Source organism: Spermophilus citellus, assembly GCF_964194105.1.
Source record: "Spermophilus citellus genome assembly, chromosome: 8".
NCBI lineage: Eukaryota > Metazoa > Chordata > Mammalia > Rodentia > Sciuridae > Spermophilus > Spermophilus citellus.
In genome coordinates, this window is record NC_138189.1 from 118,269,060 (window position 1) to 118,284,381 (window position 15,322).

The 15,322-nt window shown below is 37.7% G+C and overlaps 1 protein-coding gene across 1 annotated transcript in view; it reads right to left on the minus strand.

The window, feature by feature from the left end:
* LOC308654718 (broad substrate specificity ATP-binding cassette transporter ABCG2-like) overlaps positions 1-15,322 on the minus strand; it is a gene marked incomplete at both ends in the record, with an annotated part of 71,115 nt that overhangs the window by 41,678 nt on the left and 14,115 nt on the right. Inside the window, 4 exons of the mRNA XM_081304379.1 lie at positions 968-1,119; positions 3,929-4,077; positions 6,133-6,285; positions 6,851-6,965. Of these exons, the coding sequence (XP_081160505.1) occupies positions 968-1,119; positions 3,929-4,077; positions 6,133-6,285; positions 6,851-6,965 (569 nt within the window). The remainder of the gene's footprint in view (positions 1-967; positions 1,120-3,928; positions 4,078-6,132; positions 6,286-6,850; positions 6,966-15,322) is intronic.

A 15,322-nucleotide genomic window follows, 5' to 3' on the forward strand; every position in this document is an offset into this window, starting at 1 on the left:
GTCGGCAATGACTGCTTCTCTGCCATTTAAATACAGAGGTCCAAATGATCACCTCTCAATCTGCCATAATTCCACATAGATGACAAATCTCCAAAGCACCATTATCAAGAGAAGGTGACCAGCATAGCCACCTGGGCTCTGACTCAACTTCTTGTGGCACAATCATCTGAACTTGGCCTGAGCTCTGACTCTTAAAGTTCTTCTACTCTGGATTCCACAGACTCATGAGTGCTTGAACACTTTTAAATGACAGACATTAAATAAAAATCAAGAAAGATAGCTAGTGAATATTTAAATTGCATTTGGGATCATAGAGAAGCATCTATAATCATATTCAAATCTCTAAAATAAAGTAGATCACATAAGCCATTAAAAAAATCACATAATTCAACCTGAAATACAAAGATCCAGGTAGCCCAGAAATTTTGGTGCATCAAAGTCAGATTTAGAACCAGCCATTCTAATGATTAACAGGTCACTCAAATATATTCAGGGCCTAAATCTGCAATCTAATCTTACTAGAAAATAAAGTAGCATGTCCCTGAGCCTCATGAAGGCAGAGCACAATCACATGTCAGAGGGAAAGCTGAAAAACCAGAATCTGCTATATGGTCAAGAAGAAGATAATGTTGGGCCTTTCCATAATATTCAATTGATGGAATAACTACTGTCAGTCCAACCAGTTAATCATAGACCTTTCAGGAAAAGATCATCATAACTGTGAAGCAGAACAAAGGCCCAGTAGAAACACACACACACACTCACTCAAATATGAAAAAGAAAAAGGCCTAAAGAACAAGCAAGTGCTGCACAATGAAGCAAAATTTATCACCAAACTGAAGATGCTTCACAGTGGTGGAACCCAAGCTATATCTGCACAGAGATCAAGTAACACTCCTGTCAACACCTCTACTCTCCCCAGGAGTCAATGAATGAAAGATTTAGTGCATGAAAATGTCAACCACACCTGCTGATTGGAAATACTCCAGAGCCTTCTGGGCAGGACCATGGTACATGAGTTTTCCTGAGGCCAATAAGGTGAGGCTGTCAAACAGCTTGAAGATGGAGTAGCGAGGCTGATGAATGGTGAAGATGATTGTTCTTCCCTGCTCAGAAATGCTAAGTTAAAAAAGGAAAACTATAAATCATTAAATATCTGATTCTTGCACTTAGTAAAATATTTTATTTCTGCTGTTATGCAGTTTTTCTTAATTTTCACTTATGAACTTCCCCTTTCATTTCCTATTTTCTACTTGATACTTAGGGAACATAAATAACATAAATTCGGTGCATTTACTGAGAACACTAAGGTTTCTTTTTAATTTTTTTTTTTTTTTTAGGTAGTAGGGATTGAACTAAGGGGCACTCAGCCACAGTCAGAGCAACTTCAAGATTTCAGACCAAATGAGATACTTGTATTTCAGTCAATATATTCCAATGCTTGATGTTTTTGTTTCCCTTTAATTCTGAAGTAAACACTTATTGTGAAAAATGTTTACAAAGTGGGTGGAGGACAAAGTAATCAGCAGAGAAATTGGAGGTATGGTTGTTAAATTACTTGTTTGAGTAAATAAAGGAATATATTGAGAAAATGGGAGTCACTCTCTCCTATCTGATATCACCTATAAATATGAAGATGTCAAAGACTCAAAATGACGAGGAGATTTTAATCTGGAATTCAAATATTATTGTGAACTTTTTAATATGTACACACTAACAGAAACAGCAACAGTGATAGATGTAGTTTTACAGGGTACTTTCTATTCAAATATAGATGTGTATGTGTGTATACACATATAGGCACATGCACATAAAATATTTATATTCCACATATTTCTAAGTAAAATATAGAAGTACTTTTCTACATGGTATACAAATATAAACATACACACTTATACATGTTTATGACGTTTACCTATAAGAGTCTGTTGGCAATGCCAGTAGCAGTAACAGTAAAGAAACAGACCTTGGTTTCTAAAAACAGACCTTGGTTTTTTAAATACACAAAAAGGAACCATTATCCTTGCAGAAATGGCAGACACAAGAAAAGTACAAGACAAGACAGAAACATCACAATGACCTCAAAGAATAGGAATGCTTAGCTGAGCATGGTGGTCCATGCCTATAACCCCAACAACTCAGGAAGCTGAGGCAGAAGGATTTTAAGTTCAAGGAAGGCCTCAGCAATTTAGTGAGATCCTAACCATTTTAGCAAGACTGTCTCAACACGAAAAAAATAAAAATAAAAAGGACTGGGGATGTGGCTCAGTAATAAAATACCTCTAGGTTCAATCCCCATTAAAAGAAGAAGGAAGAAGACGAAGAAGGGGAGAAGAAGAAGAGGAAGAGAAAAAAAAGAAAAAGAAGGAGGAGGAAGAGGAGAAGGGGAGAAGAAAAAGAGGAAGAGAAGAATAAAAGAAGAAGTGGAAGGAGGAGGAGGAAGAGGAGAAAAAGGAAAGGAGGAGGAGGAAGAAGGAGGAGGAGGAGGAAGGAAGAAGAAAGAAGAGAAAGAGAAGAATAGAAATGCTTGAAGAATGATTAGGGAGATAGTAAAAGAACACATAAGCCACATTGAAGAGACTTCCACTGTTCAAATTTGGGTTAATTTCAACATTAAAATAGTGTAAAACATTAGGTTTTACCCATTTCAAAAAAAAAAAAAGGGAAGGAGAGAAACCTCTTCCTTCTGTAGAATGTCAACGACGGCTGTTTGGCTGCTACCACAAGAACAGGAGTCGTGGTGCGTGGGGAGACGTTGGAGAAACTGGATATTGGCATGAAACACTGTTCAATTCCATTGTTCTCTTCCTTGATAAAGTAAAAGCATCGCTTTAACTTCTTCCATTTGTTCAGGTCCCAAATCTTAGGAGTTATTGTCTCAATCCTCACACTCCATGTCCAGTTTCTGAGCGGACCCTGTTGGTTCCATTTTCAGAACAGATCCAGAAACCAGGCTCTTCCCATTGTCAGCTTCCTAGTCAAAGCTGTCCTACTTTAGCAGCTCCTTCCTAGTGTCCTCACACTTACCCTTGCCCAAGTATTCTCCAAATGCCAAATGTTCTCCACAGCAGTCACTGCTCTTCTCTGAAACTCTCACAAAGCTTGCCATCTCCTCTAAGGACAGGAAAAGCCACGCTTCTTACAATGGCCCAGGAGACCTATGCAACCTGCCACCAGCCCAACTCCAACTCTCATGGATTCTAACTGGGATGAGTTGAGCTGTGGTCTCCCCAAAATTCATATGTTGACGTCCTAACCCTCCAGTACCTCAGAATGTGGCTACATCTGGAGACACAGTCATCAAAGAGGTCACTAATCTTACATGAGGTCATTAAGGGGATCCTCATCTGACTGGGACAATTTAAGGGATAAGTTCACAGACACAGAGGGAGAAAATGGCCATCTGCAAACCAATGAGAAAGGCCTCTGAGCAGACAACCCTGTGGACAGCTTGATCTCAACTGCCAGCCCCCAGAACTGAAAAAAAGAATTTCTCTTAAGTCCCCAGCCTGTGATACTGTTATGACAGTACCTCAGCCAGCCTCCACTCCCTTTGTGTCCCTCTGAAATCTCTAATGCTCCACATTCATTAGACATGCTCTGCCTCAGGGCCACTGGCTGCTCCTTCCAGCTACAGCTCTCCTCTGCAGCCGCCCCAGGTCTCACTCACTCACTCCCAGCTCATGCGTCACATGCTGTGGTCTTCCCTGCCCTTTAAAAGGGCTCCCCACCCCACAACTGGTGTCCCTCCCTCTTCTATTGCTTTATTATTCTTGATAACACTACTTTGTTCATTGGGTATTTCCCTCTAACAAGGAAGGAAGAAATTCTGCTGTTCACTTCCAAATACCCTGCTCTAGGAATATGTGGTACACAGAAATTATCAAATATAAAATAAATGAAAGAACAATATTCCCATAGTATTTACCTTTTCAGGAACAAAAGGACAGCACTTGCTGTGCTCCAGTCTAAACCAGCTGTGGGCTCATCCAGGAACAAGATGGGAGGATCAGTGATCAGCTCCATTGCTATGCTGGTCCTTTTTCTTTCTCCTCTAGATACAAACTGGGTTCCAACCTAAAACAAAAAGTTATTGTTGTTATGTACAGAAACAACAATATTCACTATCATTTGGTAGATTAACCTGTGCCAGTCCTATTAGAGACATTTTATTTTGTTGTCTTCATTATTCTGAATAGCAAATAAATAGACATCTGAAATAAGGGGGTTTATCTTTTACCAAATGAGTAAAATGAGGCTCAGAGCATAGCTTCTAGATGACTGCACCAGATATGAAGGTGTGCTTTTAACAGCTAAGTCCCCAGCATATGGTAAGAAACATACATATTTTTATTATCAAGTCAAATATTTAAGTTTAGCATAAATAAGTTGGAACACTAACCAATGTGTCCCATATAGTGGAATCACACAATAAAACAAGAAATAAAGATAGGAGAGGAACATAGAAAGTCTCTCTAGTGACTTATTAGTCTTCTAACAACATCCCAAACACTGCAGACTTTTGGAGACCACCAAAAGCCTCCAAGTGAACTTACAAAGAATAGACTTGCAATCAAGAAAGTGTGCTTTCTACCACAGCACATCAGCACATCAATCATTGCAAGTCTTTCCAAATTGACAGTGTCCACCCCAACTCATTGAACAATTCCTCATTTATTCTTTGAGACAAATCTAGAAGGTGGTATATTCCACAGGGCCACTGAGTCAGTCTTTTCAGCCAGTCAATATAATTATGTGTGTCGAGGGGAGTAGGAAGGTTTTGGGGAGATAGGAAGAAGAAAACAATTCTAAAATTCAGAGTCTCCAAAGGGATAATAATCAAATGCTACCCAAGGCCATGACTGGGTCCTGTTAACAGAACTATGAAAGATATTTGTAGACAATGTGGAGAATGTGAATGAATATGGGCTTGACACAGGTGATGATATGAACATACAGTCCATTTTGTTAATTAGTAATGGTATCGTGATAAAGTAAGGAAATGTCATTTTACAGATGTAAAATAAGTATTCAGGGAAGAAACACTGTATAACTTTCTTTAAAATATTCAGAATAAAATTGTTGAAGTAATTATGGCAGGTGATATTTATAACTGATAAAGCAAGGTGAATAGTATGAGTAATTATACTACCATATGATCTGACAATCATATCATTATCATATTGACTATTTTCTCTACATTTCTGTTATTTTAAAAAAATTCATAACAACTTAAAATTATTTCAATTAAATTACATAAACTATAAAAAGTCAATAACTGCCTTCACATATTTTCCTTTAAAAATCCAAATAAGTGACTTTGAGCAGTGCCTGCTTAAAGTTAAAGAATATAGCAAAAGACTACCTTACTGGGAAGGCAAAATCAAATAAATAAAGAGCCAAAGGAAAGAAAACTCAATGACTCATAAAACAAAAATAAGTGCTAAATGGTAGCATCCCAGGATTATTCTTCCAAACAAAGTATACTTCATATAAAATACTGTCAACAGGTACCAGGGGAAGTAGCAGCAAGAACAGCCTCTCAATTCTTCATTGCCTCTAAGGAGAGGTGATAACAGGGGGTGCCAAAGAGAAAAAGGGCTATAGAAACATAACTTGGTCACTACACAAATTATAACTAAATCCTAATGTGACCAAATATAATTTTCAAAGCCCAATTATCCCAAAATGAACCACACAGAACTAGAATCCTTGGATTCCTGACATTTATCAATTCCAGAAATATACCATAAAAAAAGCTTTGGGACAAAGTCACCCCAGAGCAAGAGGGAGAAGAACTACTAAAGGGTAGTAGAAAAAGGGAAGAAGAAAAGTTAGAGGAAAGACATCAAATGAGCCCATCAATGAGGGTGAGAAGATCACATGGAAAAGGCCTTTTGAGAGGCACTCTTCAAACTAGACCACACGTCTAATCCTGGGATTCAGCCATCATTAAGATTGCTTCTCCAGCTTCATTTCCACCTTCATATTATGTAACTTGACTTTTCTCATCATTATGGAAAGCAGCCACTTTTGACCTCACACACCTTAGGAAACTTCTGATTAAGGTCACATTGTCCACATAGGGAGGTCCTCTTTGCTGGCTGATTCTATCAGGCTTTGTCACATTACCTTAACATCAGCCACTTTACTCAGACCTAAATCTTGAATGAGTTTGTTGATCCTCTCGTTTTTTTCATGATTTGTCATAGTTGTTGGAAGCCGAAGAGCCGCTGCGAACCGTAAATTTTCTCTCGCTGTCAGGGTGCCCATCCCAACACCATCCTGAAGGCAAACAGTATTTTAATGAGACAAACTGAGTCTTTTCTAAGACTATCTCTCCAGTGAATGTAATTTAATCTATAAAAATAACAAACTAAACGTAAAGTTCCAGCTCCACAGATTTCAGTGATTCCACATACAGAGAGCTACAGAGTCCAAGGGAGGCAGTTCATCCACCAGCGCACATCCAGATGGAGCACAGGTAATCATGATGACTCCAACAGGCACTTCCAGACTGCTTTGTATAAGGATTCACCAAAGGCATCATGTAGAGAAAGTAGGAAAGTAAAGGAAGGGCAAAAAAGGATAGGAATTGGCTTTTATGTAAATGATACAACAGCTAGAATCAACAGCACTGCCTGACAGGGGTCATAGTCCAGATCCTCCTTTCCTTTCTATTTAACTCTAACCTCATTCTTATGGGAAATTATGAAAAGTGGGTGTAGATAAGCTTTGTTTCATGAGCATGTGAAATAATCAACTGGAACCATGCTAAACTATAAGCCAAGGTTTTTCCCCAGAGAGAACAGAAAAAAAAAATTTACGGGGAAAATTCACTAATACTTACTTGTGCCACATAACCAGACTCACATGGGAAATTGGCATTCTGAGGTGCTCCATTTACTAAAACTTCTCCAGATAATCCACGTGGATCCTTCCTTGCAGCTAAGATATCTAACAAACTATAAAAGGGTACATATGTTATAGGGTTATTTCCCTCCTACACAGACCATGTCTCTCAGCTACTCTGAACAGAAATTTTTCTCAAGTCAGAAAATTAACTAGTTAGAAAGTTTTTAAAATGTGTGTGTGTATGTGTGTGTGTGTGTGTGTGTGTGTGTGTGTGTTTATACTTAAATCCTCACCTTTCTTTTCATCATAGGCTACAGGAAATGCAAGGTATCATTGGCTTACCCAGCACAGGTGTCCCAAATGACCCACATGGCTGTCTTACCTTGGTGGATCCAACACAGGAAATGTTCCCCTTTATCTATGCCCTCACAAAGACCTTCTGCTCTACCTACACATTTTTAATAGTATCACCTTATTTCCCACCCCAATGCTCATAGCATGCTCCCTACCCTGTGTATGCCAATCACCTTATCAAGTTCTATTAGTAAAGCTGACCTATAAGACTTCCTGGTTCCTGGGGGAAAAAAAACAAGCTAGCCCAACTGCCTATCCACAGCTCCTAGGAACAGATAGAACATGCACAGCAAATGCTCAGCCAATATCTACTCACATTAAAAATGATTGTTAAGAACACACTAAAGACTCTGGAAAAGATGGGGTAGAGTAGAAGATGGGTGCAAATTTTACTTGCTGCATGAGCTTCAGGTTCAAGCAGAAGGATACTGCTGCAATACTGCTTCCTTGTAAAGTGGGTGACAGGGAACACACTGAATCCTAATATTGGAATCATAAAGACAGAAATCCAGGAACTCTGAACATAGGACAGGAAAGAATACCTTAGAAATCCAACCTATAATGCTGCAGAGTCAGTCCACTGTAGAGGGGAGGGGAGACCCAGGCAGAAAGAAGAGATTGAATCTGAAGGAAATTTGGCACAGGAGAACTGGTGAAACAGAGATGAGGTCTAAACTCAGGTGACTCTGAGGCAGTGCCATGGCAAGCTGCTGTGTGAGGGGTATTCTGTGCTTCCTGGCTGGAGGGTGGAGAGCTGATCTGGAATGTCATCTTAGAGTGACTATGCGGTGAATTTCTGCTGCAGGAGCCAAGGAGTTCATAACAGCATTGGCCAACTCTCCCTGCATAGTTCTGCTGTGAGATCTAGAGACCTCCTGGTGGGGGCATGACTAAGGAAGGCACAAAGAGGATTGTGCTTTTTGGTGTCTTGCAGGGTTAGTCAAAGTGAACTCAGAAACTGGACAGATGGGTACATTTACACTTGGGGTCTGTTCCTGGGACAACCACATTCATGGACAGTGAAGTGTGCTAGAAAAACAGTGACTTCATCACTTTACCCCAACAATGGAGTTCTCAGGAGCCCCCTCCACATACCCAGACACCCAGTGAAGATTGGCTTCTGCCTGGCAATAGGGTGGATGGAGCCATTTTCCCTAGAGTAGAAAACTCATGGAAAAGCTCACAAGTGTGTTCAGAGCTAAGTTTGCCAGTTGCCTGAACTTAACATTTATAAGTCTACATCAGCCCCGCCCGGGGAGTGCACTCACGGAGTTTGCATGGACAAAACTCCAATTGTCACTACTTCCTATTCTGTCCTTAAACTGGCAAGAAGGGAAACTGTGAGTCATACAGGCAGCTTCAGTTCCAGGCTACTCTAGCTGACAGCTGAGTGAGGAACTCAAAGAAGATGGACTTCACAACTCCCAGCCCTTGCTCTAAGGGGTACACAGCCCAAGAAGAAACTGAAAGGACAGTAAGGCATAGGCAGTGGACATCCATACTTGCCAACAGTGTTGCCCACCTCAGCAGAGCAGCCCTTCATGTGTAATTAAATTTTTTTCTTTCCCTTCATTTTTATTTTTTTCCCCTTATTTCTCTATTTTTCATCAAGTGTGTGTGAATGTGTGTATGTGTGGGGCGTGTGTATTCTGTTTCTGTTGCCTTGTGGATCTTCATTTTTATCACTTTTTTCCCTCTGTTTTACTTTAAACTTTTTGCTTTCCTTAGCCACTTGTCATTTCACCTTCTTGTGACTTTAGAGGGGTAAGGTTTTGTGCTTATGTGTTTGGTTTGACTTTTCTTCTCATTGTTTCTTTTGGCTCTTTTTAAAAATTTGTTTATTTTTTCTCTTATTACTCCTCTCCTCTCTTCCTCCTTCAATAGCTTAATTCACTTATTCTCTCTCTTTTTTATTACTTATTTTATTGGGGATGGGTGGGTATTTTTTACTCCTTTTTCTTTATAGCCATCACTTGTGACCTCTCCCCTGCTGTGCTTCAGTTCACCTTTTGAACATTTTAAACTTCCTTTTACTTTGCTACCCCATTTTCTTTTCTCTTAATGAACTGCAGGTTTACTCTCTTTAAGAACAATTCAGGACTCTGTTGCTGTGTGCCAGATCCTGCCTGTGCCTGTGTGGATCCCGCAGTGTGCCGGCTCTCCATCAACCAACATGGGGCTCCCCATCAATCAACACAGGACTTCCCTGGCTGCCTCCATCTTGGGACACTGCTACTAATGTCATAGTCTCCTCCACTTGGTAGCCTGCACTTGGAGACACTGGACAAGGTCTGGAGATAATTGCCCACTGCAGCACCCCACATCACAGTTCTGCATCTCCATACATGTTACACAATATCATCAAATGGCCTGCCTTCACCACCCCATCTCTGAAAGTGGTCGCCTCCATCTTGGGACACCTTTGTCGCCATCTTGGATTACCTCTGTTACCGCCATTGTCATCTTTAGTGGGGCAACTCCCATCTTGGGATACTGCCTGGGGCCTAGAAGCAATATCAAGGTACTTATAGTCCCCTAACTGTTCCCCCTCGAGAGCCACTAATCTGGTACACCAAATGCAGATACATGGCTGACCCATAGCTCTCAAATCCCGGTTCTGATCTGCCCCACATAGAACAGCTCTCCACACAGGCACATAGACCTCAGAGCTCAACCCACTTATTATTTCATCTTCTTTTGACTTTAGAGGGGCAAGGTTTTGTGTTTATGTGTTTGGTTTGACTTCTTCTCGTTGTTTGTTTTGGCTTTTTTTAAACCTCTTTCCGGGGATAGAGATTCCTTATTGAGAAGAAGAAAGGGAGGAGGACATGAGAGATACATTTTAGAGAGTAAATTAGAGATCAGAAATTGTGGGGTCTAAGGGGCTAAGACCTAGTGCTCACATCACATGAGTGGGCCCAGAATATCCTTAGGGTGCAGTCTTCCAATGTGGTCTTCAAGACCAGTCCTACCACACTAATAGCCTTCACCAGCCTGTGGGTGGAGATACCAGCAAACACCTGAAAACCCTGAATATTTGATGAGAAAGAAAGCATGGAAGACATTGAACTCAAGAAGAAAGAATTGTACAATTTCTCTTTGAGATATTTTTCCTTTCTTTTCTTTTTTTTTTCCTCTCTCTTTTCCCACCTTCATATCCCCAACATTTAGGAAACCAAGTACTTTCCATGCATTAGACTATTGAGGACTGGAATATCTGGATAGTATATTATAATTTTCTTGTATGTTCTTTTATCTTTTATTGTTATATTTTTTCTTTTTCTTATTTTTGGTTTGTATGCTTTTTTTTGTACAAAAAAACTCTGTATTCTCTTCCCATTATCTGTCTCCCCAGAATCTCTTTCTCTCTTTTCTCCTGCTACCAGCCAACTTCTTTTGATTCCTCATACACACTTCCTAAGATCTAATACCTTAATATCCACACCTCCTATCTCCTTAACATCTCATTCTATACCACCCCTGTTCTCTCTTTGTCCACTATTAGAGACTGTAGAACCTTCTATAAACCTACTGTTAATATTGATAATAATTGAACACATCATTTCTGTCTATTCTGACAAAACTGTAAACATCTTAATAGGAACTATTTGGTTTAAGGCTGCATATTGTTTGCATTAAGACTTCTTAATATTGATCTGCCCCTTAAAGCAAAGGTATTGGAAACTTGCAGGGACACTATAAGTCTATACGGTAGAAGCTGTAAAATCTCAGGTGCACATTGTTAGAAGGAAAGACACAAGAACAACATTAAAAAATAAGGGAAGGAAGTACACCAAACAAGCCAAGATAACACATTATTAGAATCCATGGCAAGCATGTCAGAGAAGGAGTTTAGGATGTACATGATTAAAATGTTTTGTGAACTAAAAGATGATAAAAAGAAAGCAAACACAGGAAACAAAAGATCACTTTGAAAAAGAGCTACATCAACAAATACAGGAAGCAAAAGATTACTTCAAAAAAGAGATAGAGATTCTGAAAAACAAAACAAAACAAAGAAATCCTTGAAATGAAGGAAACAATGAACTAAATTAAAATAGAAAGCATTTAAATAGAAAGCATCTCCAAAGGCTAGATCACTTGAAGACAAAACCTTAGACAATGAAGATAAAATATATAATCTTGAAAATAAAGTTGATCAAACAGTAAAGATAGTAAGAAACGATGAGGAGAACATCCAGAAAATTATGGGATAACTCCAAAAGACCAAATTTTAAAATTACTGAGATAGAGGAAAGCCTAGAGATAAAAACCAAAGGAATGACAATCTATTCAATGAAATAATATCAGAAAATTTACCAAACCTGAAGAATGAATTGGAAAATCAAACACAAGAGGCTTACAGGACAACAAATGTACAAAACAAAACAGAGCCACACCAAGGCACATTATAATGAAAATGCCTAGCATACAGAATAAGGAGAGAATTTTAAAGGCTGCAAGAGAAAGGAATAAGAATCCACATAAAGGGAGACCAATTCAGATCTCAGTAGATTTTTCAATTCAGACCATTAAAGCTAGGAGATTCTGGAACCACATATACCAAGCTCTGAAAGAAAATAGATGCCAACCAAAAATCTTATGTACAGCAAAAATTAAGCTTTAGATTTGATGACAAAATAAAAATCTTCCATGTTGAACAAAAGTTTAAAGAATTTCCAACTAGAAAGCCTGCATTACAAAACAACCTCAGCAAAATATTCCAGGAGGAGGAAATGAAAAATAACAATGAAAATCAGCAAAGGGAGCAACTACACTAAAGGAAAAAACAATTAAAGTATGAACCACATCAAGTTAAAAACCAAAAATAAACCAAAATGACCAGAAGTACATGTCTCAATAATAACTCTGAATGTTAATGGCCTAAATTCATCAATGAAAATATACAGACTGGCAGATTGGGTTTTACAAAAGACCCAACAATATACTGCCTTCAAGAGACTCATCTCATAGGAAAAGACATCCATGGACTGAAGGTGAAAGGTTGGGGAAAAACACAACACTCACAAGCACTGTGGAAACAAATAGGGGTTTCCATCCTCATATCAGCTAAAGGAGACTTTAGGCCAAAGTTAGTCTGAAGGAATAAAGGACATTTCATACAGCTTAAGGGAACCATACATCAATAAGAACTAACAATTGTTAACATATATGCCCCAAACAATGAAGCATCTACATTCATCAAACAAACCCCTCTCAATTTCAAGAATCAAATAGAAAACAATACAATAATACTGAGTGACTTTACACTACCTCTTTCACCACTGGATAGATCTTCTAAACAAAAACTAAACAAAGAAACTATAGAACTCAATAATACAATCAATAATTTAGACTTAACAGAAATATATAGAATATTTCATCCATCAATGAGTGAATACATTTTCTTCTCAGCAGCACATGGATCCTTCTCTAAAATAGAGCACATATTCCACAAAGTGACTCTCAGCAAATACAAAAAATAGAGGTACAACCCTGCATTCTATCACATCATAATGGAATGAAATTGGAAGTCAATGCTAAAATAAATAATAGAAGCTACTCCAACACTTGGAGATTAAATAAAATGCTATTGAATGAACAATGGATAGCAGAAGACATCAGAGTGGAGATTTAAAAATTCTTAGAGGTAAATGAGAACACTGATATGACATATCAAAATCTCTGGGACACCATGAGAGCAGTTCTAAGAGGAAAATTCATTGCATTGAGTTCATTCCTTCAAAGAAGAAAAAGTCAACAAACAAATGACCTAACATTACATCTAAAAGTCCTAGGAAAAGAAGAATAATCAACATCAAAAGTAGCAGAAGACAGGGAATAATAAAAATCAGAGCTGAAATGAATGAAATTAAAACAAAAGAAACAATTAAAAAATTTGACAAAATGAAAAGTTTGTTCTTTGAAAAAGTAAATAAAATCGATAAATCCTTAGCCATGCTAATGAAGAGAAGGAGAGAGAAAAATTACTAATATCTGTGATGAAAAAGGAAATATCACACTGGAAACTATAGAAATACAGAAGAAAATCAGAAATTATTTTGAAAATTTGTAATCTAATAAAATAGAAAATATTGAAAACATTGGCAAATTTCTAGCATCATATGATCTATGCAAACTGAATCAGGATGATATGCACAAGCTAATCAGATAAATTCTAAGAAGATACCATTAAAAGTCTATCAACAAAGAAAAGCCCAGGATCAGGATTCACAGCTGAGTTCTACAAGATTTTCAAAGAAGAATTAATACCAATACTCCTCAAATTACTCCATAAACTAGAAAAAGAGGGATCCCTTCCAAACTAATTCTGTGAGGCCAATATCACCCTAACACTAAAACCAGACAAAGAAACATCAAGGAAAGAAAACTTTAGACCAATAACTCTAATGAACATAGATGCAAAAATTATCAATAAAATTCTAGCAAATTGAATATAATAACATATTTGAAAGATAGGACACCACAATCAAGAGGGGCTCAACCCAGGGATGCAAGATTGGTTCAACATTCAGAAATCAATAAATGCAATTCACCATATCAATATACTTAAAGATAAAATCACATGATCATCTCAATAGATCCAGAAAAAGCATTCAACAAAATACAGCACCCCTTTATGTTCAAAACACTAGAAGAACTAGGGATAATAGGAACATATCTCAATATTGTAAAAGCTATTAATGCTAAGCCCAATGCCAACTTCATTCTAAATGGAGAAAACCAGAATGCATTTTTTTTTTCTAAAAACTGGAACAAGACAGGGATGCCCTCTTTCACCACTTCTATTTAACATAATCCTTGAAACTCTAGCGAGGGTAATTAGACAGATGAAAAAAAATTAAAGGAATATGAAAGCAAAAAGAAGAACTAAAACTATCACAATTTTATGTTGATGACATGATTCTATACTTAGTAGATTCAAAAATTCCACCAGTAAAGTTCTAGAACTTATAAATAAATTCAGCAAAGTAGCAGGATATAAAATCAACACCCATAAATCAAATGCATTTCTGTCCATCAGTGACAAATCCTCTGAAAGAGATATTAGAAAAACTACCCCATACAATAGCCTCAAAAAATAGAAGTGAATCAATCTAACAATGAGGTGAAAAATCTCTATAATAAAAACTACAGAACACTAAAGAAAGAAAGAAGACCTTAGAAGATGGAAAGATCTGTTATGTTCTTGGATAAGCAGAATTAATATTGTCAAAGTGACCATTGTACCAAAAGCATTATACAGATTTAATGTAATTCCAATCAAAATCCCAATGACATTCCTCCTAAAAATAGAAAAAGCAATCATAAAATTCATTTGGAAAAATTAGAGACTCAGAATAGCCAAAGCAATCCTTAGCAAAAAAAAGTGAAGTGGGGGGCATAACAATATCAAACTATAATACAGAACTATAGTAACAAAAATGGCATGGTATTGGCACCAAAACAGGAATGTAGACTAATGATACAGAATAGAGGACATGGAGACAAGCCCACATAAATCAGTTATCTCATACTAGACAAAGGTGCCAAAAACATATATTGGAGAAATGATAGCCTCTTCAACAAATGGTGCTTTGGAAATTGGAAATCCATATGCAGCACAATGAAGTTAAACCTCTATATCTCACCCTGCTCAAAACTCAACTCAATGTGTATCAATGACCTAGGAATTAGACCAGAGACTCTGCACCCAACAGAAGAAAAAGCAGTCACAAATTTTCATCATGGTGGCTTAGAACGTGATTTCCTTAATAAGACTCTTAAAGCACAAGAAATAAAATTAAGAATCAATAAATGGGATGGACTCAAACTAAAAAGCTTCTTCTCAGCAATGTAAACAATAAAGTGAAGAGAGAGCCTGCAGAGTGGGAGCAAATTTTACTACACACACATCCAGATAAAGCACTAATCTTCAGGATATATAAAGAACTCAAAAAACTTAACACCAGAATCACAAGTAACCCAATTAATAAATGGGCTAAGAAAATGAGTAGACACTTCACAGAAGATGTACAATTTATCAACAAATGTATGAAAAATGTTCAACATCTCTAGCAATTTGAGAAATGCAAATCAAAACCACTCTAAG